The following is a 27,932-nucleotide window of genomic DNA, read 5'->3' as shown; positions in this document are numbered from 1 at the left end:
TTTCTCCTATCAAGCGCAAAAATCTCATTATTGGGAAATAATCAAAATGCTGTCCATTGCTTAATTCAGTTATAGGTGTGTGAGTCATAAGGTGAAAGAAAAATAGAAATGGCTTTGAGGTCTTTTTCTTACATGTCATCCTATCTGAAAATTAATGACCACAAATCCACTGTAAGCTGATTTTTATCGAGGGGGAATAAAATTTATAGAAATCGTGGCTGTAGAAAAAGATTTTTTATGTAGACTGAGAAGATTAACTTTATATTGAAACATAAAAATGGATTTCTGTAGAGATTAGTAGATCAATTATATATTGTACCAAATAGAAATAGATCTCTTTGATGTTATCCCTCATATAATGTCAGAAAATACTATGTAAAAATCAGAAATTATAAATAATTCACACTTCATAAAAAAAGATATTCTATACTATATTTCACTATCTCCAATTAAAAACTTTCTTTCCCAATAAATAACTTAGTTCAATAAAACAGATTAACTTTGGTAAATTCAATTAGCTGATATTTGTGTCAAATTTAGTCGCCAAGTCTTCTGAACATTGATCCTGGACCAGAAATCGGGAAAGTTGCCTGTAAAGATGTGTTTCCTTATTTTTTATGTCAAATTAAGCAAACTATTTGATTAATTGATGATTCTAATGAATTAACATGTATTCTTCATCATATCATTATGTTCTTATTGCATATAAATAACAGTTTTACCAATCATAAATGTCCAGGTATGTACAGTTTGGATTAAAAAAAAAAAAAAAAAAAAAAAGAAGACTTTTTGACCTTTCTTGATCTGTCACTCATTGGAATTATGACTTAATAATGGACATGTTAGACACCTCTATTCATATAAGTATTAGCATTTTCATAAATGAAAATAAGGGAACCCATCTTTATGTGAAAAGCACAAAATCTTCTCAAGAATTTTTCCGAAGAATTATTAATTGATATTGAATAATGTTGCATGTTGTTTGTTAGGTACAAACAATAGTTTTAAATAATATCATTTGAAATTTCTTGGCTATTGTCTTTCAAGCATATTTTTAATAATGATGGCTTTAAACTCCCTAATTTTGCTGATTTGCTTTTTTGACAACTTTATAATATATATTACAGGATGGAAGTGTAAACATAAAAAGCCGAATGTGAACTAGCAGTAATGTCGCTGACATCTTACGATGAATTATTAAAACAAGTTGAAAGTTTGAAGACTGAGAATTCATCCCTTCGTCAAGAACTACACGATAACTCCAGTCATCTGACCAAACTTGAAAATGAAGCATCCAATATGAAAGATGTATTGACACATGTCCAGTATGATATGGAAGGGGATTATGAATTTCACGAAGGCAATATTTATTGTGATGAAAATACTGCCAGCCTTGAAGCAAACTGTCAAGGTGAGTTGCTTTTTGCATGATTTTTGTTTTTAAGCAATTGTTACCAAATCGTTCATGGAAGCATTTTTCACAGGGAGCCACGATGGATCAAAATTATCATCATACTGATTTGATATCGATTAAGAGTTCATGTGAGAAATGGTTGGTTGAATCTTAATGAAACTTTTTGTGAGTTAGTTTGTTTTGTTCCAGTTAATGTTACATGAAAGAATGTTTCCTGGAAATCTTAAAGGGTCTAGCTATTGTATGTGCATCATTACAATAATGCGATGCAGTGACCATCACAAATGCTGCTGATAAATATATAGGAGATTTTAAGATAGTGATGTCATAAAACACTAAGATTTAGTTTTAGTGCTATAACAAGAACCACAGACATCAAACCGAAAAATGTAATTGTGCAAATAAAAGATACCAATGTCCTAGATTCACATAAAGCTTAGAAAACATCTTTTCAATCCCCATTAAGATCCAATCATACATGTTCATTCTAACTGAATCAATATGACAGATTAATAATTTCTACTTACTAGGTTAATGGTTTATCACAATAGAAAGAATTATTTTCTAAAATAGAAATATGAAAGTTGGCTTACAAACTTGATGTCTTCATCTTGATAATATTATAACAGACAAATAGCAATATAGTTCTTATCTTAGCTATTGTTTATCTAGGTAATGTTCTCTTCTAATCACCTGCACATTGCCAGGAGGAGAACTATTGATTTTCAGGAGGTTTTAGCACCATTGAGACCTGATCTTGACATATTCATATGTCTTAGCTGTAGACTTGTGGTTGTTATATAGTGTTTGATATGATCGGATTGTTTAGTCGACTGAATGAGTGTATTGTATTGAGTATTTTTCCTGATTATATTGGGAGGGTAATTGTTCCTGTTGAATATTTGATGGATGTTACTTGTGCTATTCTATCTACGTAAATGTTATCTATGTCTAGAATAAGACTTTATAGTATATATGGTAAGTTCAGATCTGACATCTTTTTTTCCTATATTTAAGTGGTTGTAAAGATTTTTTTTTTTTCGTGTGTTTGGGTTCTTTTATTTGCATAATTCCAATTTCATCCATTGTCTGTAATTGCCTGTAATTATAGACGTGTAGTTTTAGTTAAGTAGTTGGAATGGTGCAAATCAATGCCACCAGTTTCCCTTCTACACTTGATAATAAAAAATATAGACATTCTTATGCAATTCCTTTCAAAGGTGAATAAGGGTTGAATTAATGTAGGTTTTTGATTTTCATTAATGCTATAAAATAGAGATTTTTCTCCTCCTTTAAAAATGTTTTCATCCAAAGACTTTTGTAAGAAGAAGCATTTGTGTCAGTTTCACAGAAACAGGACTGGTGACTAAATCCAGTTTTGGTTTTTCCATTTATGTCAGCATGACAGAGAATTCTTTGTTTTCTGAACTTGTGTGTCCAGAATTATCAGAGTTTGAAAGTTAAAAAGACTATTCATAGTGCCATATCTTGAAAAGACATCTATAGAAATAGGAAAAGAAATTTCTAGATATATTTGATGGAATTATGCAATTTTCATACATTTTTAATACTTCTGAAGACTATTTACAAATATACAACACTCAAATCAACCCCCTAAAATGGCATCTGTCCCTTTAATAACTTTATTATGAACTTTCCATCACAACTATGATATATTCCCAAATAAACCCTGTAAATTTGTGCATACTTACACTTTGAAGTAGACTGGAACATCTGTCTGTATTCCAACCACTATTTTGACTTTCCCCATCTTTTTTAAACCTATGTAGATACCTCGAATCTGCAAAATCCAGATATAGTTGGAAAAAAGAATATTTTGTAGAATAGTCTCCCTACACCATTTATGTCGCGTCTCCAGTTCCACTAAAGTTTTTTTTAACAAAATTGATCTCGCATCTGCCATTTAAAACTTTCAAGAGTTCAAAGGTCAAAGTGATACTAACAAAACAAAAGTTTGCCCAACACTAATTTACAATCATATTTTTATATTATGTCAGAAAAAAGGCATTGTAGAAGGTGTGATAAATTCCCAATTAACGGTATATTTTTTCTAACTCTACCCCAGACGACAACTGTCAAAATATACATCAGAGGTTGGAAAATAGGCAGATGTTTCAGACTAACTTTAAAATAAAGATATGATGAAGAAAGATGTGGGGATTGTCTGTTTTTTTTCTATATATTAGCTTCGATTTGAGTCATGAAGGTATGGTTCCATTCTTAAAACTAGAACCATTTAACCTTTTAGAAAAAACAACTCAAATAACCAAAATAAGTTTGATTTCCTGTATGTCATAAAGAAAAGAAAATTTTGGCAGACATTTCAAACTCATCCTTTAATAGATTATGATCAAGTGTCATTTTTATACGCCCACGTTTAAGATTGGCGTATATTGTAATCACCCCGTCGGTCCGTCTGTTCACATTTGGCTCGTGCTCACTCTACAAGCTACAGTTCTTTAAGGATTCTTTTGATTTTTATTTTGTGTGTTAATGTTGTTATGAAGATGATCCCTATTGATTTTCGTGATGATCGGATAATTTTTCACCGAAATATCGTGTCTGACTTGACGTTTTTCTCTATTAGCTATATTGTGCAACTCGTGCTCACTCTACAGGCTACAATTTTTTACAGATTCTTTTGATTTTTATTTTGTGTGTCAATGTCATTATGAAGATGATCCCTATTGATTTTCGAGATGATCGGATAATTTTTCACCGAAATATCGTGTCTGACTTGACGTTTTTCTCTATTAGCTATATTGTGCAACTCGTGCTCACTCTACAGGCTACAATTTTGTACAGATTCTTTTGATTTTTATTTTGTGTGTCAATGTCATTATGAAGATGATCCCGATTGATTTTCGTGATGATCGGATAATTTTTCACCGAAATATCGTGTCTGACTTGACGTTTTACTCTATTAGCTATATTGTGCAACTCGTGCTCACTCTACAGGCTACAATTCTTTACAGATTCTTTTGATTTTTATTTTGTGTGTCAATGTCATTATGAAGATGATCCCTATTGATTTTCGTGATGATCGGATAATTTTTCACCGAAATATCGTGTCTGACCTGACGTTTTACTCTATTAGCTATATTGTGCAACTCGTGCTCACTCTACAGGCTACAATTCTTTACAGATTCTTTTTTTATTTTGTGTGTCAATGTCATTATGAAGATGATCCCTATCGATTTTCGCGATGATCGGATAATATTTCACCGAAATATCGTGTCTGACCTGACGTTTTACTCTATTAGCTATATTGTGCAACTCGTACTCACTCTACAGGCTACATTTGTTTACAGATTCTTTTGATTTTTATTTTGTATGTCAATGTCATTATGAAGATGATCCCTATCGATTTTCGCGATGATCGGATAATATTTCACCGAAATATCGTGTCTGACTTGAAGTTTCACTCTATTAGCTATATTGTGCAACCCTGTAGTCACTAAAGACTGTTTAATCATTTCTGACAGCTGCCAGTGGGCGTATGTTACCTTGCCTGGCAAGCTATCTTTTGTATTTGTAGAAGATAAATGTGTGAAGCTGTAGATTTATATAATGTGATAGATTGTAAAAATAATTCTTTCATTTTTTGATAACTTTGCTTATAATGTTACTGAAAAAAGGATGCCAGCCAATTCACTACCAATAAATATACCATAAACAAAGTACTGAACCGCAAATCCGAAACAACTTTGTCCAAAATGAGTATTTATAAAGTTACTGAATTATATAATTCCTCTTCATACAGGCTAAAACATAATGTTCCATAATGTTTAGGGCTGGGTAAAATGATCCAATTAATTGATTATTGTCGTTACAAATTTATAATTTCAATTATCGACTATCAAATTTGGTAAACGATTATATGTCAAGGTTAATAAGTAGTAATCTCTTCCACATAGGTTCCCTTAAACACATAATTTACCCACAATAATCTATAATAACTGCTCAAAGCAAGATTATAAATCAATAACGCAAAAATAAGCCATGAAATTTGGAATTTTAGCATGTTTTTAATTTAGCATTTACAAGGATTCCCCATTAAAATATTTAGATTATTAATCAATTATTGATCAATAGCCTGCCATCATAATCGATCTGAATTTGGTAATTGATACCCAGCCCTAAGTATGTTTTGAATATAATGTGGTTCCTCATTTGAAATTTAAGCTGCCATCTGGTAATCTCTGTTTTGTTTACTCTTTTAGTGGATATTTGGCTTTGTCAATCATTACAACCTTGAATAATCCAGATATTTCATGTTTTTGTAATCTTTGTAGTTTGGACAGATTTTTGTTTGGTTTTCTGCTTGTTACTGTTCGGAATTATTTTTGTTACAAATAAAATCATGGTTTACTTGGTTCATCTTTAAGGTGAATTCGGAAGTGAGGCACTACTTTCAATTAGTCAAAAGTCAAGACTGATGTATACACTTGAGATTCTATTCCTAGCCACACTAACAACTTCTATTTATTTTGGCTAATTGTCAAGGTTATAGAAATAGCTAACATTGAGCCACAACAATTATTGTCTGATTATTGTTTTATCTATTATAATATATCTTATTTTATAATAATGATAATAATCTAACCACCAGTTAAACATAGTAAGCATATTTACTTTTTATATCTTAGTTTGTTTTCTTCACATTTTTCATGCCTAAAAATTACTAATTCATATGCCAATTTTATTTTGTGGTTAGCTCCATGGATTGTGGGAGTAGTGTTTGAAATAATTTTCCTGGGTTTTCTGCTGTTGAGTGGCTGAGATCATAAGATGTTTTAGTTGTGTATGTTACACTTACATGTATGAAGTTGAAATGAAGTGATTATCAAAAAGGTTAAATTAAAGATCTGTTGTTGTTTTTGACCGAGCATATGGAGGACAAAGTGTGAATATATTTAGACAGTTTGAAAATACCCAAAAATTCTTTAGTGATTCAGGCTGACACATATAAGAAACTTGGCATTAATTGTACAATGATGTTTTTAGAATTGACATTGGCACCTGTCAATGCATTTTAGAAATAGCTGTCTCGGCTGAATTCAATATCAGATTTAATTCCTGAAAAAGTTTAGGATACATATGGTATTGTTTGTATGGTAAAAAGCCTTGTGGATCAGACCAGATGTATTGTGTTTTTTCTGATGTTATTTTAAAGAAATAGTTTCAGGGAGAAATGATGATCATAAAATGTGTCTTAGAGTTAGTGCTGGGAAAAATTATCGAAAAAATCGATTACCGCTGTTATGTCATGCCATAATCGATTATCGCAAACAATAAGATAACCTCCGCTAATTCTGTTTTAGTGGTCCAGGAACCATAATAAAACATGTTTTCGGCAGTCACGTACCTCAAAATAGACTATACTAAAACTAAGCTAAAGTCCCTATTGTCGTATGTCCTTCCATTTCATTGATCATAACAATCATTAATTTTTCTCATTCACAAAATATTTGAACAAATATTAGTTATGCGTATATAATTAACTAATATATGTACCGATATTCAGGCATTACTTTCACATTTTTTTTCAATTATTTATATTATATTAAGCTTTGAGCAGTGAAGGATTTCAAAAATATTTCTATGAATAAGAGCATGTACCAATCCCATTGTTTTTGTATTGAACGTAGGTGTTAACCATTCTGTGGTTACTCAAATAAAAAACAATTCTTGTAACTCAAAAGTTTATAAACTTTCGTTCCTGATATTTTATTTGATAGAGTGTGTGATCCCTTTTATGATGTTGAATGAGATTATCAGTATACCTCAGTGGTATTTGAAATATAATTAAAGAATGATTTACAAACTACAGGATAATTAGTAATGAATTTTCAGACAGAATCTTTATTTAAACCATTGAGGTTCATACTCAATCATGTGCTCTTAAATTGTCATATGAAATATGCCATTTGAAGATGAGGCAGAATTAAAGCACAGGAAGTAGTTTTTCTGTACTGAATGGCAATCATCATTCAGCAGACAGAATTTGATACATTGACTGAACCAAGACTAGAGCTTGTAGAGTCAAAATATACACTAGAGTCTAAGTAACATTACCTAGGTATTAAGTTGAAGTTATTTTGGGTTTTAGATGAGAGAAATGAAATGAAGAACAGATGGTAAATACTGATAATGAAACTTTACCTCAACTTTTATCTCTTTCTTCATCTTTTTTTATTATATTCATTAGGTAATTTGATTTTTACACATCTGTAAAAATGTACATAGATTCACAGAATTCAGAGGAAGGATCGGTAAGATATATTCCAGCCTTGACTGCTCTTAGGAGCTTGAAGGTGAACATCTGTCAAAATTTCTTGAAGGTGAACAAGTCTAGTCATCCACTAATACTTGTAGTAGTTAATAATGATGCAAAATAGTAATTATAACAAAATGATAACAAGAATGATAGGTGATAACAAGAATGATACTTTATAATATAACATACCAAGAAAGATACTTCAAAACATACCAACAAAGATACTTCATAATGTAACATACCAACAAAGATACTTCATAATGTAACAAAGATACTTCATAATGTAACATACCAACAAAGATACTTCATAATATAACATACCTACAAAGATACTTCATAATATAATAAGAAAGACACTTCATATTATAACAATAAAGATACTTCATAATATAACATACCAACAAAGATACTTCATAATATAACATACCTACAAAGATACTTCATAATATAATAAGAAAGACACTTCATGTTATAACAAGAAAGATACGTCATGTTATAACAAGAAAGATACTTCATAATATAACAAGAAAGATACTTCATAATGTAACATACCAACAAAGATACTTCATAATATAACATACCTACAAAGATACTTCATAATATAACATACCTACAAAGATACTTCATAATATAACATACCAACAAAGATACTTCATAATATAACATATCTACAAAGATACTTCATGATATAACATATCTACAAAGACACTTCATATTATAACAAGAAAGATACTTCATAATATACCAACAAAGATACTTCATAATATAACATACCAACAAAGATACTTCATAATGTAACATACCAACAAAGATACTTCATAATATAACATACCAACAAAGATACTTCATAATATAACATACCAACAAAGATACTTCATAATATAACATACCTACAAAGATACTTCATAATATAACATACCTACAAAGATACTTCATAATATAACATACCAACAAAGATACTTCATAATATAACATATCTACAAAGATACTTCATGATATAACATACCAACAAAGATACTTCATAATATAACATACCAACAAAGATACTTCATAATATAACATACCTACAAAGATACTTCATAATATAATAAGAAAGACACTTCATATTATAACAAGAAAGATACTTCATAATATACCAACAAAGATACTTCATAATATAACATACCAACAAAGATACTTATTAATATAACATACCTACAAAGATACTTCATAATATAACATACCTACAAAGATACTTCATAATATAACATACCAACAAAGATACTTATTAATATAACATACCTACAAAGATACTTCATAATATAACATACCTACAAAGATACTTCATAATATAACATACCAACAAAGATACTTATTAATATAACATACCTACAAAGATACTTCATAATATAACATACCTACAAAGATACTTCATAATATAATAAGAAAGACACTTCATATTATAACAAGAAAGATACTTCATATTATAACAAGAAAGATACTTCATATTATAACAAGAAAGATACTTCATAATGTAACATACCAACAAAGATACTTCATAATGTAACATACCAACAAAGATACTTCATAATATAACATACCAACAAAGATACTTCATAATATAACATACCAACAAAGATACTTCATAATATAATAAGAAAGACACTTCATATTATAACAATAAAGATACTTCATAATATAACAAGAAAGATACTTCATAATATAACATACCAACAAAGATACTTCATAATATAACATACCAACAAAGATACTTCATAATATAAGATACCTACAAAGATACTTCATAATATAATAAGAAAGACACTTCATATTATAACAAGAAAGATACTTCATAATATACCAACAAAGATACTTCATAATATAATGAGAAAGACACTTCATATTATAACAAGAAAGATACTTCATAATACAACATGCCAAGGATGAAAACGTATTCAATTTTTAACAAGTAAACACTCTATTCTTGACGGATTTTGACGAAACTTTGTGTGAGTGTTTGTTATCAACCAAGGATAAACGCTATCGAACATCAGCATGTAAAAATCAAAAGAATCAAAAAAATTTTAGTTTCAGTTATGACCATTGTTCTTAAAATCTCTATAAAGTTTTATCCTGTAAACACTCTAGAAGGCGCAATTCTTGACAGATTTTGACGAAACTTGGAGATATTATACAGGATCACCCCAAAAAGTTCAAAAGAAAATTAAGACTGAAGGTTGAATATTTAATACTGGTGATTGTTACTGCACTGCCAAATATTTTTATTTAAAATCAAAGCTGCCAATGGGCGTATATTAATTTACCTGGCAATCTATCTTTGGAAGCTGTCAGAAAACTAGTGTACCGATTTGAGTAAAATAAAGGCCTAATTGTAGAGAAATATGTCTCAATCAAAGACTCAATCAAACATAAATGGCAACTGAAATTTAAGCTTATGAGTATTAGTGAAGATCAATATAAGAATTGATGATTTCGTGATAGAAGAAAAGCAAAGCTGAATCAGTTGTTATATTGTGAAATATGTATGACTACCTAGTATGTAAATGGTAAAGTTCCAATCTAGTATAAATGAGTAATAATCAAGTTAATTTATTCCCATCTAAACAACAAACTAATATCTATAGATCTAGCTAAAATACCACTCTCAGACTGAGGAAAATTTCAATCAATGACTGACTCTCCATCTAGTTGAATATTATTAGCCCACACAATATGACCTAATGTTGAGTTTTCTATCTCTAAGCTGTCTACACGCTACAGTGTTTGACTGTTACTAGTGGAGAATGAAGATCATCAGTAATGTAGCCAACTAGATAGTGTTATATGTTCTTTAAACCTGGTAACTCCATTATTGGAACAATGTCAAATCGTCTTCGTTTCATTGATTTGCCTTTCAGTTGTGTATTTATACATAATGTGTGTATTTATGATTAACTGATGTTGTCTCAACAATGTGTTTGTTAGTGAGACAGTGTAACATCTGAGGTGTAATGGCTGGAACAAATTGTAAAAGGAAAATATAAAAAGGTTGGTCTATTATGAAAGCTGTGTAGAAGTGAATGGAACACATGTATATGGTTAATATGACCTGTATTTAATTATAATAAAATATCATTGTGAATATGAGAACTATTATTTGGCTATTATCATACCACCCTTTTGTTAATCGTGCATAAAATTCATGTTTTATCTCTAGTATTGTGATATAATGGCAGAAAAATTCCCAGTTTGAATGGAGAGCTAAAAGCAGATGAAATAAGATCAATTGAGATGTAGATTGGTCTCCTTTCTCTCTGTGACTTCTGCTAGTAAACGTTCACCATGTTGTTTGTATTATAGAATATGGCTTCAACACCATGTGAAATGGATACTAAAAGCTTTATAAAATCAGTATTTTTAAGTGATATGAGATCAATGTGTTTTAACACTAGTCAATGCATATTCGGGGTAGATATATGATGTCCTATTTTGATTCGGACCATTCTGACTGTACGTTAGAGGATATTGAAGAGGAAGATGAAGAGGAGGAAGAAGAAGAGGAAGATATTGAAGTAGGAACTTCAGAAGAAGATGAAATTATTATTGGTAAAATATTACTCTCTTGATCTCTTATGTTACAGGGTAAAGTTTTAAGGGATTTTGGTTTTTTTCAACAGTTAACATAAAATAAGACACCAAAAGGAGCATTTTGGGTAGTTTGTTTATGTCATACCTATCTTACGTTAAAATTAAATTGTCACCAAAATGTTCTCAATCAATAGCTCTATAGTTAGAAATGGAACAGAATTGATGTTTAATCTAAATGTGAAATGTTATATTTATTGTCAGTTTGAAGATAATTATACACAGATACATAATGTTATAGTGACATTAAATTGTTAATAATATTTCTATGTAAAAATATGAATTTGACTAAAACAGTCATTAAAATGTTATAAGCCTGGAGCCAGTTATGTAAGATGAATCATAATTAATTTGACAGTTCAACTACTTGATGTCAATAACATAATAACATTTATAATATTTTATATTCAGCAATTATTCAAGTATTGGTTTAGGTTCTTGAAAATACAGTTTTAAATTGTTTACAGTCAACATTAGGAAGTGATATCAGGTGTCTGGATCTCTTTGAATATTGACCTCCTGGGGTCAGACATCTTAAACAACTGTCCTATCTTGATAAGGCAGATGGTTGATATCTCATTTGAATAGTCAGGATGGTGGAGGTCAACTTGTCTGACCCACTGACTATAAATCTATTGTTTTCTTCATTGGGTCTGGAAGGGAATAAAGCAACTTACAGGGAAATATATTTAATTTAAGGTCAAATGTGTATCTTGTAATTAGGCAAACAGTAATTTAGTTGCTGTCATTGAATTTGAAATGTTCATTGTCTACTGCATTTTTATTTTCTCGGCACTTAAATGGTATACCTCGCTGGAATAAATTTTGAAATTTGAAAGATATTCAAATTGAAGATATTCTCTTCAGATTGAAATCCTCAAAAGTCTTTTAAACTAATATTACCATTTCTAGCACTATATCATTCATCAAATGATCAATATTCAAATCATGTTTTTCTGCGGAACATGATACTATAATTCATTCGAAATGCATTGTAGATGGAAAATGTCAAACAAGATATCAAATTATATACATTTATAGAAAAAGGATAGGTTTTTAATGGCTCAATAATGTATTTGATAATTTGAATATCAATTGAGATACAATTTCCATTATATCTATTGCATATGTCATATAGAATTTGCATCATTAGATAAGAATTTTTAGAGATTTGCTTGTCGATTGAGTTATATTATTTGACATGAAGTTAAGAACTCTCCTGAGTACTGTATTATTTCTGTTTTAACATTAAGTATTTGGTCATAGATTGAAATGTTACAGTAAGATATAAAATATTGATTGAATAGACCACTATTTATGTAAGAGTAAAATATTATTCAAGTCAGTGAAAATAATGATTGTCTGGGTCAGGTCACAAATCTACTGTATCATCCATCTTATTTATATTCCACAATTTTATCTCTTATAGTGCCTTTGGCTTGGCCAATCTTCAATTTACCAGTAATAGATGCCTAATGACTTGCCTGACCATAAGACTATCTAACAATTCAATATGGCTGATCTAACATCAAAGGCATGCTTTACAAGAATACAGTTCTTAATTTCTTTTATCAATCTGTTGAAAGTGATTACAATTTCCTTTGATGTTAAAGGTCAGAAAGTATGATGCTATATAGAATGATTTTTATCTGTCAGTTCTGATAGATTTTAATGTCTATTATTGGAATTCTCACTTCATAAAATTTTTTGATAATTAAAAAAGAACAAGAATATTTCAGTCTTCCAGTCTTCTAATAAGATTCAAGGTATGCAGTCTGCATTCTGGAACACTATAAAAAAAACTGTTAAAATAACTAACTAGAGTTTCTTTATGTATTAAGAAATTCAAAGGACATTTCGAATGTGAAATAATAATGTGTTACAAAACACCAGATTATGGCAATTTTCAGCCAAAATGTATTTTCATTTTTGCTCTGTGGGTGAAAACACAATTAAATGATCTTGGAGCGCTGTTATATATATTGTTTCTTCACAACAAAAGTTATATAAATATAGTTTTACTTATGTAGGCCCTGCCACTCAAACTCAGCATTAGGCTTATTCAGTGACAAAAATTCTATTTGAAGTAACAATTGACTATTTAAAGAAATTAAATGCCTTTACTTAATCAGTCGTAATAGTCTGGTAGAAGGATTTTATGCTGATTTTGTTCTGTTTGAGAAATGTATTATTGATATTTTATGATGGAAGACAGGATATTGGGTAGATTAGCAGTTAGAAAGATTAACAACAAGTTATTGATTATATCTTACATCACATATTGTCATTTATATCACCTCAACATCTGTCTGTGTAAGAGAGATATTCTTATATTTAAGGGGTTGGATTGTCATTCATAACTGTCTGGGAGAATGTTAAGGGTGTGGGATTACACAGAGTCCATGGTTGGACTACAAGAGACCTGAACATCAATTTTTATCAGGTACTGACAGCTGGTAAAAGTTATCTGGCTGGCTTTGTTGCATAATTTGGTTATTGTGCAAATTTATTCTTGGGAGAAATTTCTGCATAGTCATTGTCAGAGTCATTGCAAAGTTGTTTTTTTAATGCAAAATTGACCTCAAAATCAGGAATTGAATCTTGAATCTGACTACCACATTTACTGACTTAAATTTTGAAGAAAAAATGTCAATGAATTGCACTTATAGTGACTTCCCTCACAGTGGGAAACCAGATACTTTCAATTATAGTCCATTATTATACTTTTAACTGACGCAGTTGTTTTAAGACCCATTTTAGAAGGTTTATAAGATGCTGAGTGGAGTTGTAGAGTACTCTACAGGTGTTCCTAATTTATTGGCTAATTCAATGCCAAAATAAGATGAAAACAGTTGCTGAATGGTTGGCTACCAGCCAATTGTAAAATGATGGAATATACTTTATAAATTAACAGTAATACTAATTGGTTACAGCTCAATTTGTGAGCATGAATACAGAAATTAGATTCAATAAAGTATAAACCTGATATCTCACAAAAAGTTAAAATGAAGAATATGGCATTTAAAGTATACTATGTTTACTTTTCAAAGCAAATGAATATTTCAATGTTAAGATAATGATATTGGCCTTGATCAGGTTTTTGCTGATCTTATAGATTATTTAAATTGTTTTAGGGAAAGGTGAAAAAAGGGTCCAATATCAATACAAGAGACATGAAATTTCATTTTTTAACTGAAGTAACACCTTAGTCAATAATGCTCAGTTTTTAGAATGTGTCTTATTTTTTTATAATTTGTCATCAATTAGAACAATGAAATAGTATTTGAAACACTGACTGTCTTGTATTAAAGTCTGTGAAAATTAGCTGTGTTAGAAGTTTAAACCACATTAAAATAGCCTAAAGGTTAATAATAGAGATGAAATAACAGAGAAACACTTGAAAGTGATTAAAATTGTTTAAAGTGTTGTTAACCCATCATCTTTAAGAAGATAATTGTCATATTTCATTGATCACAAATGTCTTGGATGTTGGTTAAATTGTGGGTAGAAAATTAAAGACTCTAGTATATTGATCATTGATCTGAAATAAATAGTTTGTATTAAAGGAAATTCATTATTAATATTAGATTTTGCTCATTTTGTCAGAACACTATTTATCTTTTATATTATATTTCTTCAAATATATTCATATTATTATTAATTTTTTACTACATCTAAGTTCATGTGATTTTTATTTTCAAGTTTACCATGCATGCCATGTAAGTGGATACACATTTAATTTCTGATTGCATTATATTCTGATTTGGCATCTGAAGTTTGTGGTATCTGAAATTCAAGAAAAATTAGAGAAGATTGTTAAGTTAGTTACAATAGCAAGACACATTTTGCTTTAATGATATTTGCAAGTGATGATCTATTTTGCATTGTGGTGTATATGATATATGAATGGTTTATTTAAACTGTGCTATCATATGATTTTTAGATTTTTACTACAGAAGTGTTTTATTCAATTTAATTTAACTCAGTATAATATTAGAATTTATCTTGAATTCTAGTATATAGATTTTTACAAGTGCTCATTTTCTAAATGTTATTTTATAGAGAAAACGAAATAAGAAGTTATTTTGAGAATATTACTGATAAGATAATGTGTAATGTAGTGATGTTAACCATTTAATGATAGAAATGCAGTCTGATGCATATTATTATCTTGTATCTGATCTAACTGAATCATAATTTAGATGAGTAATAGTAACGTGGAGTTTTACTTTTATAACTCTTGTGTGTTCACATTTAGGGATGGTCTGTAGCGCACTTTTATAAGACCATCATTGACTTAGTTACAACAAACAAATGATTGTCATAGGTTCTAATCTCAGTCGATGTGTGGAAATGTGGTAACTTTAAGATCATCTTTCCTCATTATTCAAGTCGACTCAGCTGCAAATCAGCACTGATATCTAAGAAAGATTCATGCCAAAAGGTTAAGCCAAGGACCAGTAGACAGGATCTTCATGAACTTAATTTGTTATCCTTGTAACAAATGATTGTTTCTATTCTTTTGATAGAAAACACTAGAAATTGGAAAAATAAAGGTAGACTAGACGAAAACTAGAAATTTATTTTTCCAAGTATTTGAAAATTGTTCTCTGCTTTATTATTTATTAAATAGACAAAATTGAAAATAAGAATTATGAATTGAAGTATGGTTTGCTAAATTAACCGTTTCATCTGTTATTTGCATTCTATATTGAGAAGAAAAAGACAATATAGATTACAGATAAAATAGGTACAGAAATAGATTTACTCACAATCATGTTTTATCTAGATTATGATACCAGTCTTTGATTTTGTTTTACTGCAGTTATATTTTAATAAACAATATAGAATCAACTGTTTCAGAATTGGTACAGAAATAATTATTTGGCATGAATTCATAGCTTCACGTCCAGTTATTCAAGCACTTGTTCTAGACAATAAAAATATCATGGGCTAGACAGAAGTAGTTTGCTAAATAATAATAGTAATTGGGAAAGAATCGTGTATTATATATATAATAAGGCTGTGTTGTCCTATATTAGTCTCAGCATTTTGCGATACAACAAAATAATAAACTGAAGAAATAATACTAAGAGAAACTCATGCTTGATGTCTGCCTTCATGTACATTCTCAAAGCAAAGCAATATCTAGTGAACACAATGTAGAATGATACATGAAGGTATGGATAGAATTGTTTGTTTGACCGGTTACAATTGTTAAAATCAATAATTCCTGAGAGTTAGAATTACACAGCCATTGTATGGTACTGTTCTTGACACTACATTGTCTACAGTATAATTTTACAAGGAAGATATTGGATTACTTCTGATACTGAAACTTTATCACTATCAAATATTAATTGGCAATCTTTGTAATAAAATGTAATGAAAAGAAAATGAAATTTATTTTTGTTAGTATCTTGTGAATAATATTTTGTAGATAAATAATCCATATCTACAAGTTTTAAGTGCACAGATTACACCCTTGATGAAGAGTTTTTTATTAATTTTAAGTGGAACCTGATCAGAGAGTTTCTGGTAAATTTTTACGTGTAGGATGTTTAAAGGAATGAGAAAAAGTTTGGAAATTTTGTGTTTTCAATATGCATTAATGTGTATCTAGAAGTAAGTTTAATGATATCAATTGCTAATTAATTTGCAATTATATTAATTAATATAAATTTATTATTAAATTTCATTCACGCAGTATGATTCATTTCATCTAAATGCTTATTAAAATTTCAATTTATGTAATGGTTTTTAGTGATAAATTGGTATTAAAATAATAAATTGAATTTCTCTGATATAGAAGTTGAATGACTTTTTGATTGATTAATAGGTTCATCACTGTTAGACAGGTAGTTTAAAATGATTATTATTGGTGGCATATTGGTTATTTAAAAACATACACAACAGATTTTTCAATGAGGGATTCTACAAGTCATTTGAAATCCACACTGAAAAAAAAAAACATTATTTTTCCAAAAAGAATTGTAGGTTTGACTTATTGCTCTTGGAATAACATAAGCTTTTAAGCACAATTTGCAAAACTTTGTTTTATTGAGTAAAAATAGAAATATTTTTTTAGTTGTATTATGTTGAGCCTTCTCAGTAATTAATGCAAATTATGAACAATTAGAGATATTAATTGATTTAATTACAATCCACAACCTTTTTGTATTATAGTATGATAAAACTATTATTATGAATCGGTCAATCACTACCATGTTGACATTATGAGGTATAATAGGATTAGGGATTAGCAGGATTAACTTATTAATCTAATCAGAAGGTATATGACTTGTATAAACATGTACCATATGTTATAACTGATTTATTAATAATAAATGAGAGATAGTACTGAAACATGGAGGATATCACATGTAAGAAATTATTTTGTACATGTTCTTCACTTGATGGAATATCAGATATCACAAACTTTATCGGTAAGTTTTTTTTTGTGAATCAAAACATATTAAGTTGCACTGGTTTTTAAGATTTCTGGTTTTTGATATATTTTGCTATTTTCTACCACTTCAACAAGAAAAAGGCAATTAAAATCATACATCTTGAAGGGAAGTAAACTGGAAATTTGTTGATGCTCAGATGGACTACCTCATGGCATTTACAGAAAAGTACCATCAGCATAACGAGTAATATTTGAGTTGATTTATTATTATGTGATATTAATACTAATAGAAACATGTTCTGATCAGTAGGAACTAAGATTGACCAGTACAAAATGACCAACCAAATGACAGTTAATAGTAATTGATTGATATATTGGACACCAGGTTGTTTGAGTTCTGAATGTTGAGACATTAGATGTATGTGATATTATTTAGAAGGAATCTTGTAACAAATTATTGATATTGATTATAATGACAATGTAACTGCTGATTGTAAAGACAAACCCTTTCATCATGTCATGTCTTTATGTTTTAAGCACAATAAACCATTTCTTAAAAGATAGTTCAAGGATTTCAAGTGTGAACTAGCTTTGTTAATGTTATGATTTCTTATTTCCAAACAGAAAAATGTTTCAATTACAACTGCAGCTGATAAAATCAGTTGAACATGTTGAAAAATTCACCTAGTTCATTTTCAAACAGAAGCCTTTTGCCTGTAAAGTTTAGTAAGAAACATAAGCATTTTCTTTGTAATTTTCAGTCAGTTACAAACAGAAGCTTTTATGGTTGTATAGCTCAGTTATAATCAAAAAATTTTTCCCATACCTTAGTTCAGTAACAAACAGAATTTTTTCTGGTCTGTTTAGTTACAAACTGGAGATTTTTTTCCTGTATAGTTCAGTTACAACCAGAAGCAGCTTATAGACTAAAGACTAAAAGACTATATACAAAGTCTTTTTCCCATACCTTAGTTCAGTAACAAACCAGAATTTTCCTCTATAGTTCAGTTTCAAACAAGCTGTGTGGTTCATTTTTAATCAGGAGCTTTTTCCTTGTGTAGTTCATTTCTAAAGAGGAGTTTTTTCTTATATAGTTCATTTCTAAACAGGAGCTTTTTTCTTGTATAGTTCAGTTACAAACAGAAGCTTTTTTCCTGTATAAAACTACTGAGAGTACTGGTCCAATTCTATATCAGTACAAAAGGTATTAAATGTTGAATATATCTTTATATTACAGAAGACAGTCATGATGGTCATGATTTAACATTAGGTATTGATGATGATCCTACTAATTGGTTAGCACCAGATGATGATGATGACAATACTGTCTCACCAGAACAAGAATTATTCTCTCTAATGAGACAACTTGATGATGAAAGGTAAGATTATGCCAATATTTTAGATACAGTATATATTATGATTTAAATTTTTTTAATGTCCCCTGGTTCTTGTTAAAGATGAGTTGTTTATTCTTACATTCATTATATATTGCAGTACCATGTTTGAATTCTCTGCTTTATTGACTAAATACAGTTAGATGTCATGTTGCAAAGACAATTCAATGTTTTTGCAACAAAGGAAATTTTTAAAGCAATTTGAGGCTAAGAAATGCTGCCAGTGTTTATCAAATGTTGAATTAGAATCAAATGACAGAAAGACACTTGACAGTACATTTATTTGATTCAGTCGGTGTCAAGGATTTATATTGAATTCCAACCTATTTTAAGAAATATATTGAGTAATTATATATGTGATAATACAATTGTGTAGTTGATAACCAATATATACAAAGTGAATTGAAGCAAAGAGAACTAAAAGTCTATTACCTATATGTTAATATCTATTATTCAAGTTAATGCATGGATATATAGTATCTGTATTGTATAAAATCAATAGATGTTATTATGATATGCTATTGTTCTCTAGAAACTGTATATTACGTGAAGCTGAAGAAGAAAGTAAACAGAGAAAATGGTTTTATGATCAGTTAGAAGTCATCAGTAGTAAAATTGATAATTTACCTCTTACTGAACAGGTATTAGTGAAATATTTTCTTTTAAAGGGACAGGTTAGCCAACTGTTTGACAAGATTGTTTTTAGCTAAGCTAATCAGTAATAGTGTTCACAGATCACCGTCAAGTTTTAGCCTTTAAATCCATGTATAAAATTACTAGTTTGAGGTACTTTTGAAGGAATTATGTGATTTTTGTACATTTCTATTATTCTGAAGACCATTTACATATATTCGTACACAAATTGGCTCCCGAAAATGGGGAATCTGTCCCTTTAAAGATCAATGAAGGTCAATATTTAGATGCCTGATATATCATCTGAAGTGGTTTAGTTGCATTATGGTTTCATGATGATGTAAATCAATATAATAGTTGATATTGTACACTTGTTCTGTGAGTAGCATTTTATGCTATCTAATGATTTATTCTGGATAGTAAAACATTGAAAAACTTACTCTATTGGAAGATTTCACCATTAAGCACATATGTTGCATTGATATGAGTTCTGTGAAAACAATTGCCAGATACATGTGGAGATATTGGTCAAAGTGATAAAGTCATTGTGAACATGAATTTTTTCCGTTTTATTGAATATTTTGAAATTGTAAATAGGATGAAGTGACAGTGACATTTTATGATTAAAATACAGTCAATAAGACTTGAGATTAAATTTTTGTCAGATTTTTAGATATTTCTATTGATTTAAAACTGAAAATGGTATAAGATGTATTTTGACCGATGTTAGATTAATGTTAAGTATTAGAAGTGCTTAATCTTTGCTATTTTATATTGCAGTATAATTTACAAAATGATATGACAAGACGCCAACTAGAATATGATGCCAAACAACTCACAGAATCATTGCATCAAAAACTTGGTACTGGTGATCAAATTGCTGTCAGACAAAGTTCTAGAGTTCAAAGGTTACGAACTATTGAAGCTGAAATGATGGAACTGCAAAAACGACGCCATCAAATCCAGGTAAATAATATCAAAATATAAAAACTAAAGAAAAGTCTCCGTTGAAGTTTTAAGTCTAGGCTCTATTTTATCAAAAATCCTCTATTTCTATTTAAATACTCAGTTTGAAACAATAAATACACTAAAATAGAAAAGAAATGATAAATTTAGAAATAAGCTAGTAATTCAAATCAGAAAAATAAGGATAGTGTCAGGATGTAGTTAAAATTTGAGAGTACATATTATAATGTTATATACTAGTATAATATTTAAATGTTTGGTATTATAGTTTATATCTATAACATTGGTTCTGTAAATGTTTCCCTTATCTTATATCTCATATTACAGAACCTGGTTAAACTTTTACTTTCAAACAAAATATATCATACAAACTTACTATCTGAAATGCTATCATCAGTTTCAATCTGTGTAGTTTTGAAAAAAAAAAAACACAGCTTGCCATTCTGGCCTAATCTTTTCAGCAAGAATCATGTCTGGAGTGGGTTAATTGTAGCTAGAAATAATATTTCATATAAGAGGGATAACGGAATGGTGCAGATAAAGCTTTGTTTCCCAAATTCACTTAAAAAGCTTTTATAAGTCCATAAAAAAATAATTTGCTTTTTGGATAATTCCTCTCATGTTGCAAAACATTGATTTTTACAATAATTCCTCACAGGTTCTACTTATCAAATGACATGTCTTTGTATATAATCATTGTAAATGTACATTATTAATATTAACAGATGGCTGAGATGAATATTGGTAATCTAACATTTCAACCTAAAGTTAAAGATATTGGTGTTAATACTATTATCTGTGGAGAGGTAAGAATCTTATAGTTATATTTTGCACAAAGATGAAATGATTCTTTGAGAAAAATGATGTCAATGAGGTTTCCTAGGCTTGTTTATGTGTACTAGGCACTCTTTTCTAGCATTGTGTTGTGTCCAGAAAATGCATTACAATGCAAATATTAAAGTAAAGAGAGAGATCCTTCTGAGTGAATAAAAGTCGGTTTTAGTGATTTAATGTTTACTTTGAGAGACCACCTTCTTTAATAGACCACTTTGGATTATTCCCAATGACTGGTCTATATATTATTACTCATATATGGAACAGATAAATATAAGTACATTGCTAAACATAAGATTGGCATTTTAATTTCAGGTATTTGTACCAAAACCAGGAGTAGAGAATAACAGTTTTACTTCAGATAAAAGAATGATTACGTCTAATACTGGTAAATATTGTGTATGTATAGCCACACAAACTACTGATGTTATACTACAGGAACTACCAGCAGATGGAATGGAAGATGGTATTCCATGTACACAAAGCTTGTCTTCCATCTATCATGGTGCTTGGCCCAATGTCAAAGGTAAAAATTGAAAAAATAAAGAATATAAAAACATGAAAAAACATGAATAGGACATTTTAAGTCTTGACAGATGATAACTGAGCAATATGGAAGAGCAGCTTGTTAATGTGAGTTAAAAAGAAAACAACCATTGGTATAATGGATTTATGAAGTATTACAATGATTCATACTTAAATGAACATTTTTTTATTTTGAATAGAAGATGAATCAAGTAGTGGTAGTATGACCAACCATCATGATTTATCAAGTGTTATGAGTTTTAATTCTGAAACATCAGGTAGACAACCACCACCAGCAGTAGAATTTGTAGAACCTCTGCCACCATCTTCACAACAACTTGGTACCAGGGTAAGTGTACTCTAGTTTTAATGAAATCCACCATTCATGCACCAACAAAATACACATGAATACTTCTGTAAAGTTAAGAATTCATGTAAGTTTATCTCAGTGCTTAGAAAAAATTCCATGAAATTTTGTTCCCACTACATTAAATAACAATATATCACACCAATCCTCTTATAGCCTATCTCTGTATTGAGTGATATTGATGTACTATTTATTGTTCTTTATATTACAGGTTGAAATGGTCTATAGTTTGTTGTCAATGTTAGGTACCCATGATAAAGATGATATGAGTAGAACATTATTGGCAATGTCTTCATCACCTGATAGCTGTATAGCTATGAGACAATCAGGTAAATTAGCATAATATTTAATATTTGGTTGCTCCAAGGCACAAACTTGTGTCTGAATTTAAAATAAGTGAAATAGCAAAACAAGGACCAGAAGATTTTGTAGCTAAAGGGAGATAATTTGTATCCTGTGAACAATAGACATCCCTCATATTCAATACTGGTTTAAGTTTGGGTGAAGGTGAATAGTATTTGAAATATTATAGCTATAAGAATAGCTATGTAACTTTGAAAGAAGGCATCAGCATGTGCTAATTGATTTAATTTTGTTTTGATCAAGTGGTTTTTATTGTGATGTTACCTATCTATTACAGGTTGTTTACCATTATTAATACAATTATTACATGGTAGTGATAAAGATTCCGGATTATTGGGTAACACACGAGGATCTAAACATGCTAGAGCTAGAGCTTCTAGAGCTTTACATAACATTGTACATTCTCATCCTGATGATAAACGTGGTCGTCGTGAAGCCAGAGTATTAAGATTATTAGAACAAATTAGAGCTCATTGTGATCAGTTACGTAATGATTCTACAGAAGATGATGAAGGTGAGATTAGTTATCAATTATTCTACTTTATCTAACTACAACCCTCACCCCAAATTGATCCTCAATTTCCAAATTATCTGTTCTTATGTTTTTGTTATCATGCCTGATACTTTAAGTAAAAGTGTTGCTTATGAAATTTAAAATTATTTTTCAGCTGGTCCTCAAAGTCAAATAGACCATCAACCAGGCCCTGCTATAGCTGCTCTCATGAAATTATCATTCGATGAAGAACATAGACATGCAATTTGTACCTTAGGTAAGATAATTTTGAAATGATTATTCATTGGACAATATTTTGGAGTGTATCTGTGCAACATCTTGAGAATTGAAGTCTTAACACCTGGATAAATAAACTGATAACAGGTTGGAGACTGTCTTCCAGTAAGCGAGTGAGCGTGTTGATTGTCGTCTTTGTTTTGATATTTCTTTTAGGTCTGTTATTTATGAATATTCGTTATTTATCTTTCAGGAGGTTTACAAGCTATAGCTGATTTATTACAAATAGACACCCAAGTTTATGGTAATACAACAGAACAAGTTAATATTACTATGAGACGTTATGCCTGTATGTCATTAACTAATTTAACATTTGGAGATGGTACTAATAAAGCTTTGTTGTGTTCTATGACAGGTGCTATGGCTGCCTTGGTTGAGCAGCTCAACTCAGCTAATGAAGATCTGTGTCAAGTAGCTGCTAGTGTGATCAGGAATTTATCGTGGAGAGCTGATTTAGCCAGTAAGAAAATATTGCGTGAAGTGAATGCAGTCAGAACACTAATGTACTCATCTATGAAAGTGAAAAAAGAACCAACATTTAAAAGTATTTTGAGTGCTCTGTGGAATTTATCTGCTCATTGTACAGAAAATAAAGCTGACATTTGTGCTGTGGAAAATGCTTTGGAATTTCTTGTCAGTATTTTAACATATAAAAGCCCATCAAAAACATTAGCTATTATCGAGAATGGTGGTGGTATATTACGTAATGTCTCAAGTCATATAGCTGTACGTGAAGATTACCGTAATATACTGCGTCAACAAGGCTGTTTACAGATTTTATTAAAACATTTACGTTCACCTAGTTTAACTATAGTGAGTAATTCATGTGGTACTTTATGGAACTTATCAGCTCGTTGTGCTGAGGATCAACAAGCCTTATGGGAAATGGGTGCTGTCAGTATGTTACGTAATTTGGTGCATTCAAAACATAAAATGATTTCAATGGGAAGTTCTGCTGCTTTAAAAAATCTGTTGTCAGCTAGACCTAACCTAAAAAACATTGACTTTGATCGACATTCTCAATCTGGTCGTCCTTCTTTACATGCTAGAAAACAACGTGCTCTGGAATCTGAACTTGATCCTAATCTTTCAGAGACATGTGATAATGTTGATAGTCCTCGTGACAGTCCTAATATTCAATCAAAAGAAAATGACAATCGTAGATTCAATGAAAGTGATTCACCTAGAAGACCTTTAATTCGTGGTGTGTTATGTAGGAGAGGCAGTAGTGAAGGTGTAAATGGATTAGACAATAGGTTGCGATCACCCCAGAGAGTTGCTAGATCTGGTAGTCAAGATAGTGTAGGTAGTACCCATTCAGACATTTCTCATGATCGTTCCAGAGTTAACAACATGCTAGCTAAAAGCTCAAGACTGCTTTATGAAAGACAGGGTGGAAGTTTGGAGAGAAAACATGAAAATAGCTTGCACAGAGTCAGCTCTGATGGAAATTGTGACAGTACTCACTACCCTAAAAATCGCATTGTTCAAGCCATGCAAGAAGTTGCCATGCATGTTGGTATAAACCCTGGTGCCAATGATATGAAAGATCCTCCAAGAAATATGCGTGCCTTGTTGCTGCAAAATGCACAGACCAAATCAGTACAAAATCCACCAAGAAATATGGAGAACTACATCTGTCCAAGCCATCTGAATGATTATAGTAATAATGAAGTGACTGATGAACCAATCAATTACAGTCTCAAATACCAAACTGGTGGAAATAAAGACTCACAATCATTTCCACTTAATAACCGACCACAACCCAAAGTTAACAACTTCATACCACCACCTAGTCAGGGTGTACGCCCAGCAGTATTCATGGTTCACAATCGTTTTCCTGAACCTGCCAATGCCAGACATGTTCAAACATTATTTAATCCTCAAGCCAGACATGCTGCTCCAGGATTTGGTAGTTATGCTGAAACAGATTTAGATAGTGTTGACCAACCTACCAACTTCAGTTTACGTTATCCTGAACAAACTGATGAAGAATATCCAGAACAACCAATTAATTATAGCGTTAGATACCAAGCCCCTGATCCTCAATGTGCTGACTGTAAGTTAGAAGAAGCCAGGTATTTAAATGATCAGATGGAAGAGGATATAACAACTATGCATGGTGACCAGATGAAGACTTTCTGTACAGAGGGTACACCTTATTTATCGACTGCTACGTCACTGACAGATTTGGTTAATGCTGGTGTTGATAAAACAGAAACTGGTGATAATGAAACTGATTACAGAGAAGTACCACAAGATGAAATTCAGAATTACAGTACTAAATATAGTGATGAGAAAGACAGAAAAGATCATGACAATTATCAAGATGTAAACCATAGAATGAAAAATGATGTACCTAATCATTATGATCAACCAAGGAACTTTGCTGTAGAGGAAACTGACCAAATGCAAAATTATGCTCCAAGAGATAATACTGGTGCTATGGATCAAACAAAAACATACAATGAAGAAGGAACTCCTGTCTGCTTTTCCAGGGTTAGTTCAATGAGTAGCTTGCACAGTAGTGAAGCTCGTGATCATCCTGATCATAGAGCCAGTGTCTTGCAGAGTATTGAAGAAAATGAAAAGTCTGATTGTATGACCAGCTCTGTGATAGAAAAATCAAATGTGAAGTCACCAGACAACAGAGAAATTCATCATGAAGGTAGATCAGGTGTCTTGAAAGCAAACGGTAGTTTCAACTCTGAGAAAGAACATAAAACAGTAACCTTTGATGACAATCATCATGTTGAGGAAACACCACTAATGTTTTCCAGATGTAGTTCGTTGGGATCTCTGAGTAGTTTTGATGCTCAGTCAGTTCACAGTTCAGTTGTTAGTGATTACAGCAGAAGAGCAAGTGAGGTTGTTTCTCCTAGTGAACTACCAGACTCTCCAAGTGAAACCATGCCCCCTAGTCCAAAACGCCAGAGATCACCTGGACCACATGTGAATGCAGATGAGACTGGGTCTGATAGAGATACTCCTAAAGAATTTACAGATGTAGCGGCTTCACAAGCTCAGCTCATTAAGCCTTTGAAAAATCTGTTGTCGCAATTAAAATCTGACTCATCAACTTCAACAACAGTAGAATCTCCAACAGTTTTTGCAGATGAAGGACCACCACCAGGATTTTCTGATACTAACAGTATTCTAAGTGCTTTAACAATTGATGATGGAGAAAATGCAAATATTATCACAAGACAAGAAATCAAGTCCTTTGCTGATGAAGTTTGTGAGGATAATGAAGATGATGATGACGACGGTGATGATGTAGAGTTACAGAATATGCCTAATGAAGATGATAACAATTCATCAATGTCTGAAGTTTCTGAGGGAGAAGAAGATATTTTAGCTCAATGTATCAGTTCAGCTATGCCTTTACCTAACAATTCTAGTCGAAAGATGAGGAAGAGCTCTTCAGATAATGCATTAAAGAAAAAGAATGGCTTGTCAAAGATAGATAATCTTGGTACCAATAAATCTAAATTACCAACAAAGAGTGTGAATTTTACCAATAATTCATTAAAATCGGATAAAACAAACAGCAAGAATAAACTTCAAGAAGAACACAACAGGTCTGTACAGAATCCAATATCAGAATCTGTCCTACGCAACACATACTTAGCAAACTATGATATCGGTAATGATACTGCTAAGTCTTATGCTACAGAAGGCACACCACTGAATTTTTCATCAGCCAATTCTTTAACTGATCTTACACATGTGGGACTTGCTGAAGATATCTCTCCTACAGAACCAGAACCCATTCAAAATCCCCATGATGAGTCCAAGTCAGATAACAGTTCTGTATGTGAAGAAAATGAAGACATGTTATTATCAGAAGTAATCCAGGCAGCTATGCCCAAAAGTAAAGCTGCGCGGAAACTGAATCTTGAAGGTGATCAGAATAAGACACCAGCTTTGAGAATCCCACCTAAAGTTATTAAAAAACCCAATGTTCCTAATGTCTTTAAACCTTTACGTACTTCAAGTCACATATCTAACCCATGTCCAATGGAGGTTGGTGATGTAATGAAGACATATGCTGAAGAAGGTACACCTATTAATTTCTCTACTGCTACATCATTAAGTGACCTGACAATGGAATCGGCAGATGGAGGTATAGCTGGCAACAGTTATATGAATGAAAGCTGGAAAAATTCCACTGGACCATCTAATGCCCAAACTGGAGACTCTGTATTTTATGCCAATGATCCTGATTGCCCTAAAGTTTATCATGTTGAAGATACACCAGAGACATTTTCCTGCAATGATTCTCTTAGCTCTTTGAGTGTAACAGATGATG

At 30.8% G+C, this 27,932-nt stretch overlaps 1 protein-coding gene across 1 annotated transcript; it reads left to right on the top strand.

Moving 5' to 3' along the window:
• Positions 1-1,170: 1,170 nt before the first annotated feature.
• Positions 1,171-24,736, top strand: LOTGIDRAFT_81378 (hypothetical protein; the record flags this gene model as incomplete). Its single annotated transcript, XM_009055902.1, has 11 exons — positions 1,171-1,415; positions 9,915-9,930; positions 15,709-15,827; positions 19,645-19,783; positions 20,556-20,741; positions 22,172-22,202; positions 22,304-22,449; positions 22,679-22,796; positions 23,108-23,344; positions 23,499-23,600; positions 23,814-24,736. Coding segments are annotated over 11 exons (2,262 nt in total), but the record flags the coding sequence as incomplete, so codon positions are not given.
• Between the last annotated feature and the right edge of the window lie 3,196 nt (positions 24,737-27,932).

The sequence above is a fragment of the Lottia gigantea genome (assembly GCF_000327385.1).
Source record: "Lottia gigantea unplaced genomic scaffold LOTGIsca_26, whole genome shotgun sequence".
Taxonomy (NCBI): Eukaryota; Metazoa; Mollusca; class Gastropoda; family Lottiidae; genus Lottia; species Lottia gigantea.
This window is presented reverse-complemented; position numbering and strand designations above follow the sequence as displayed.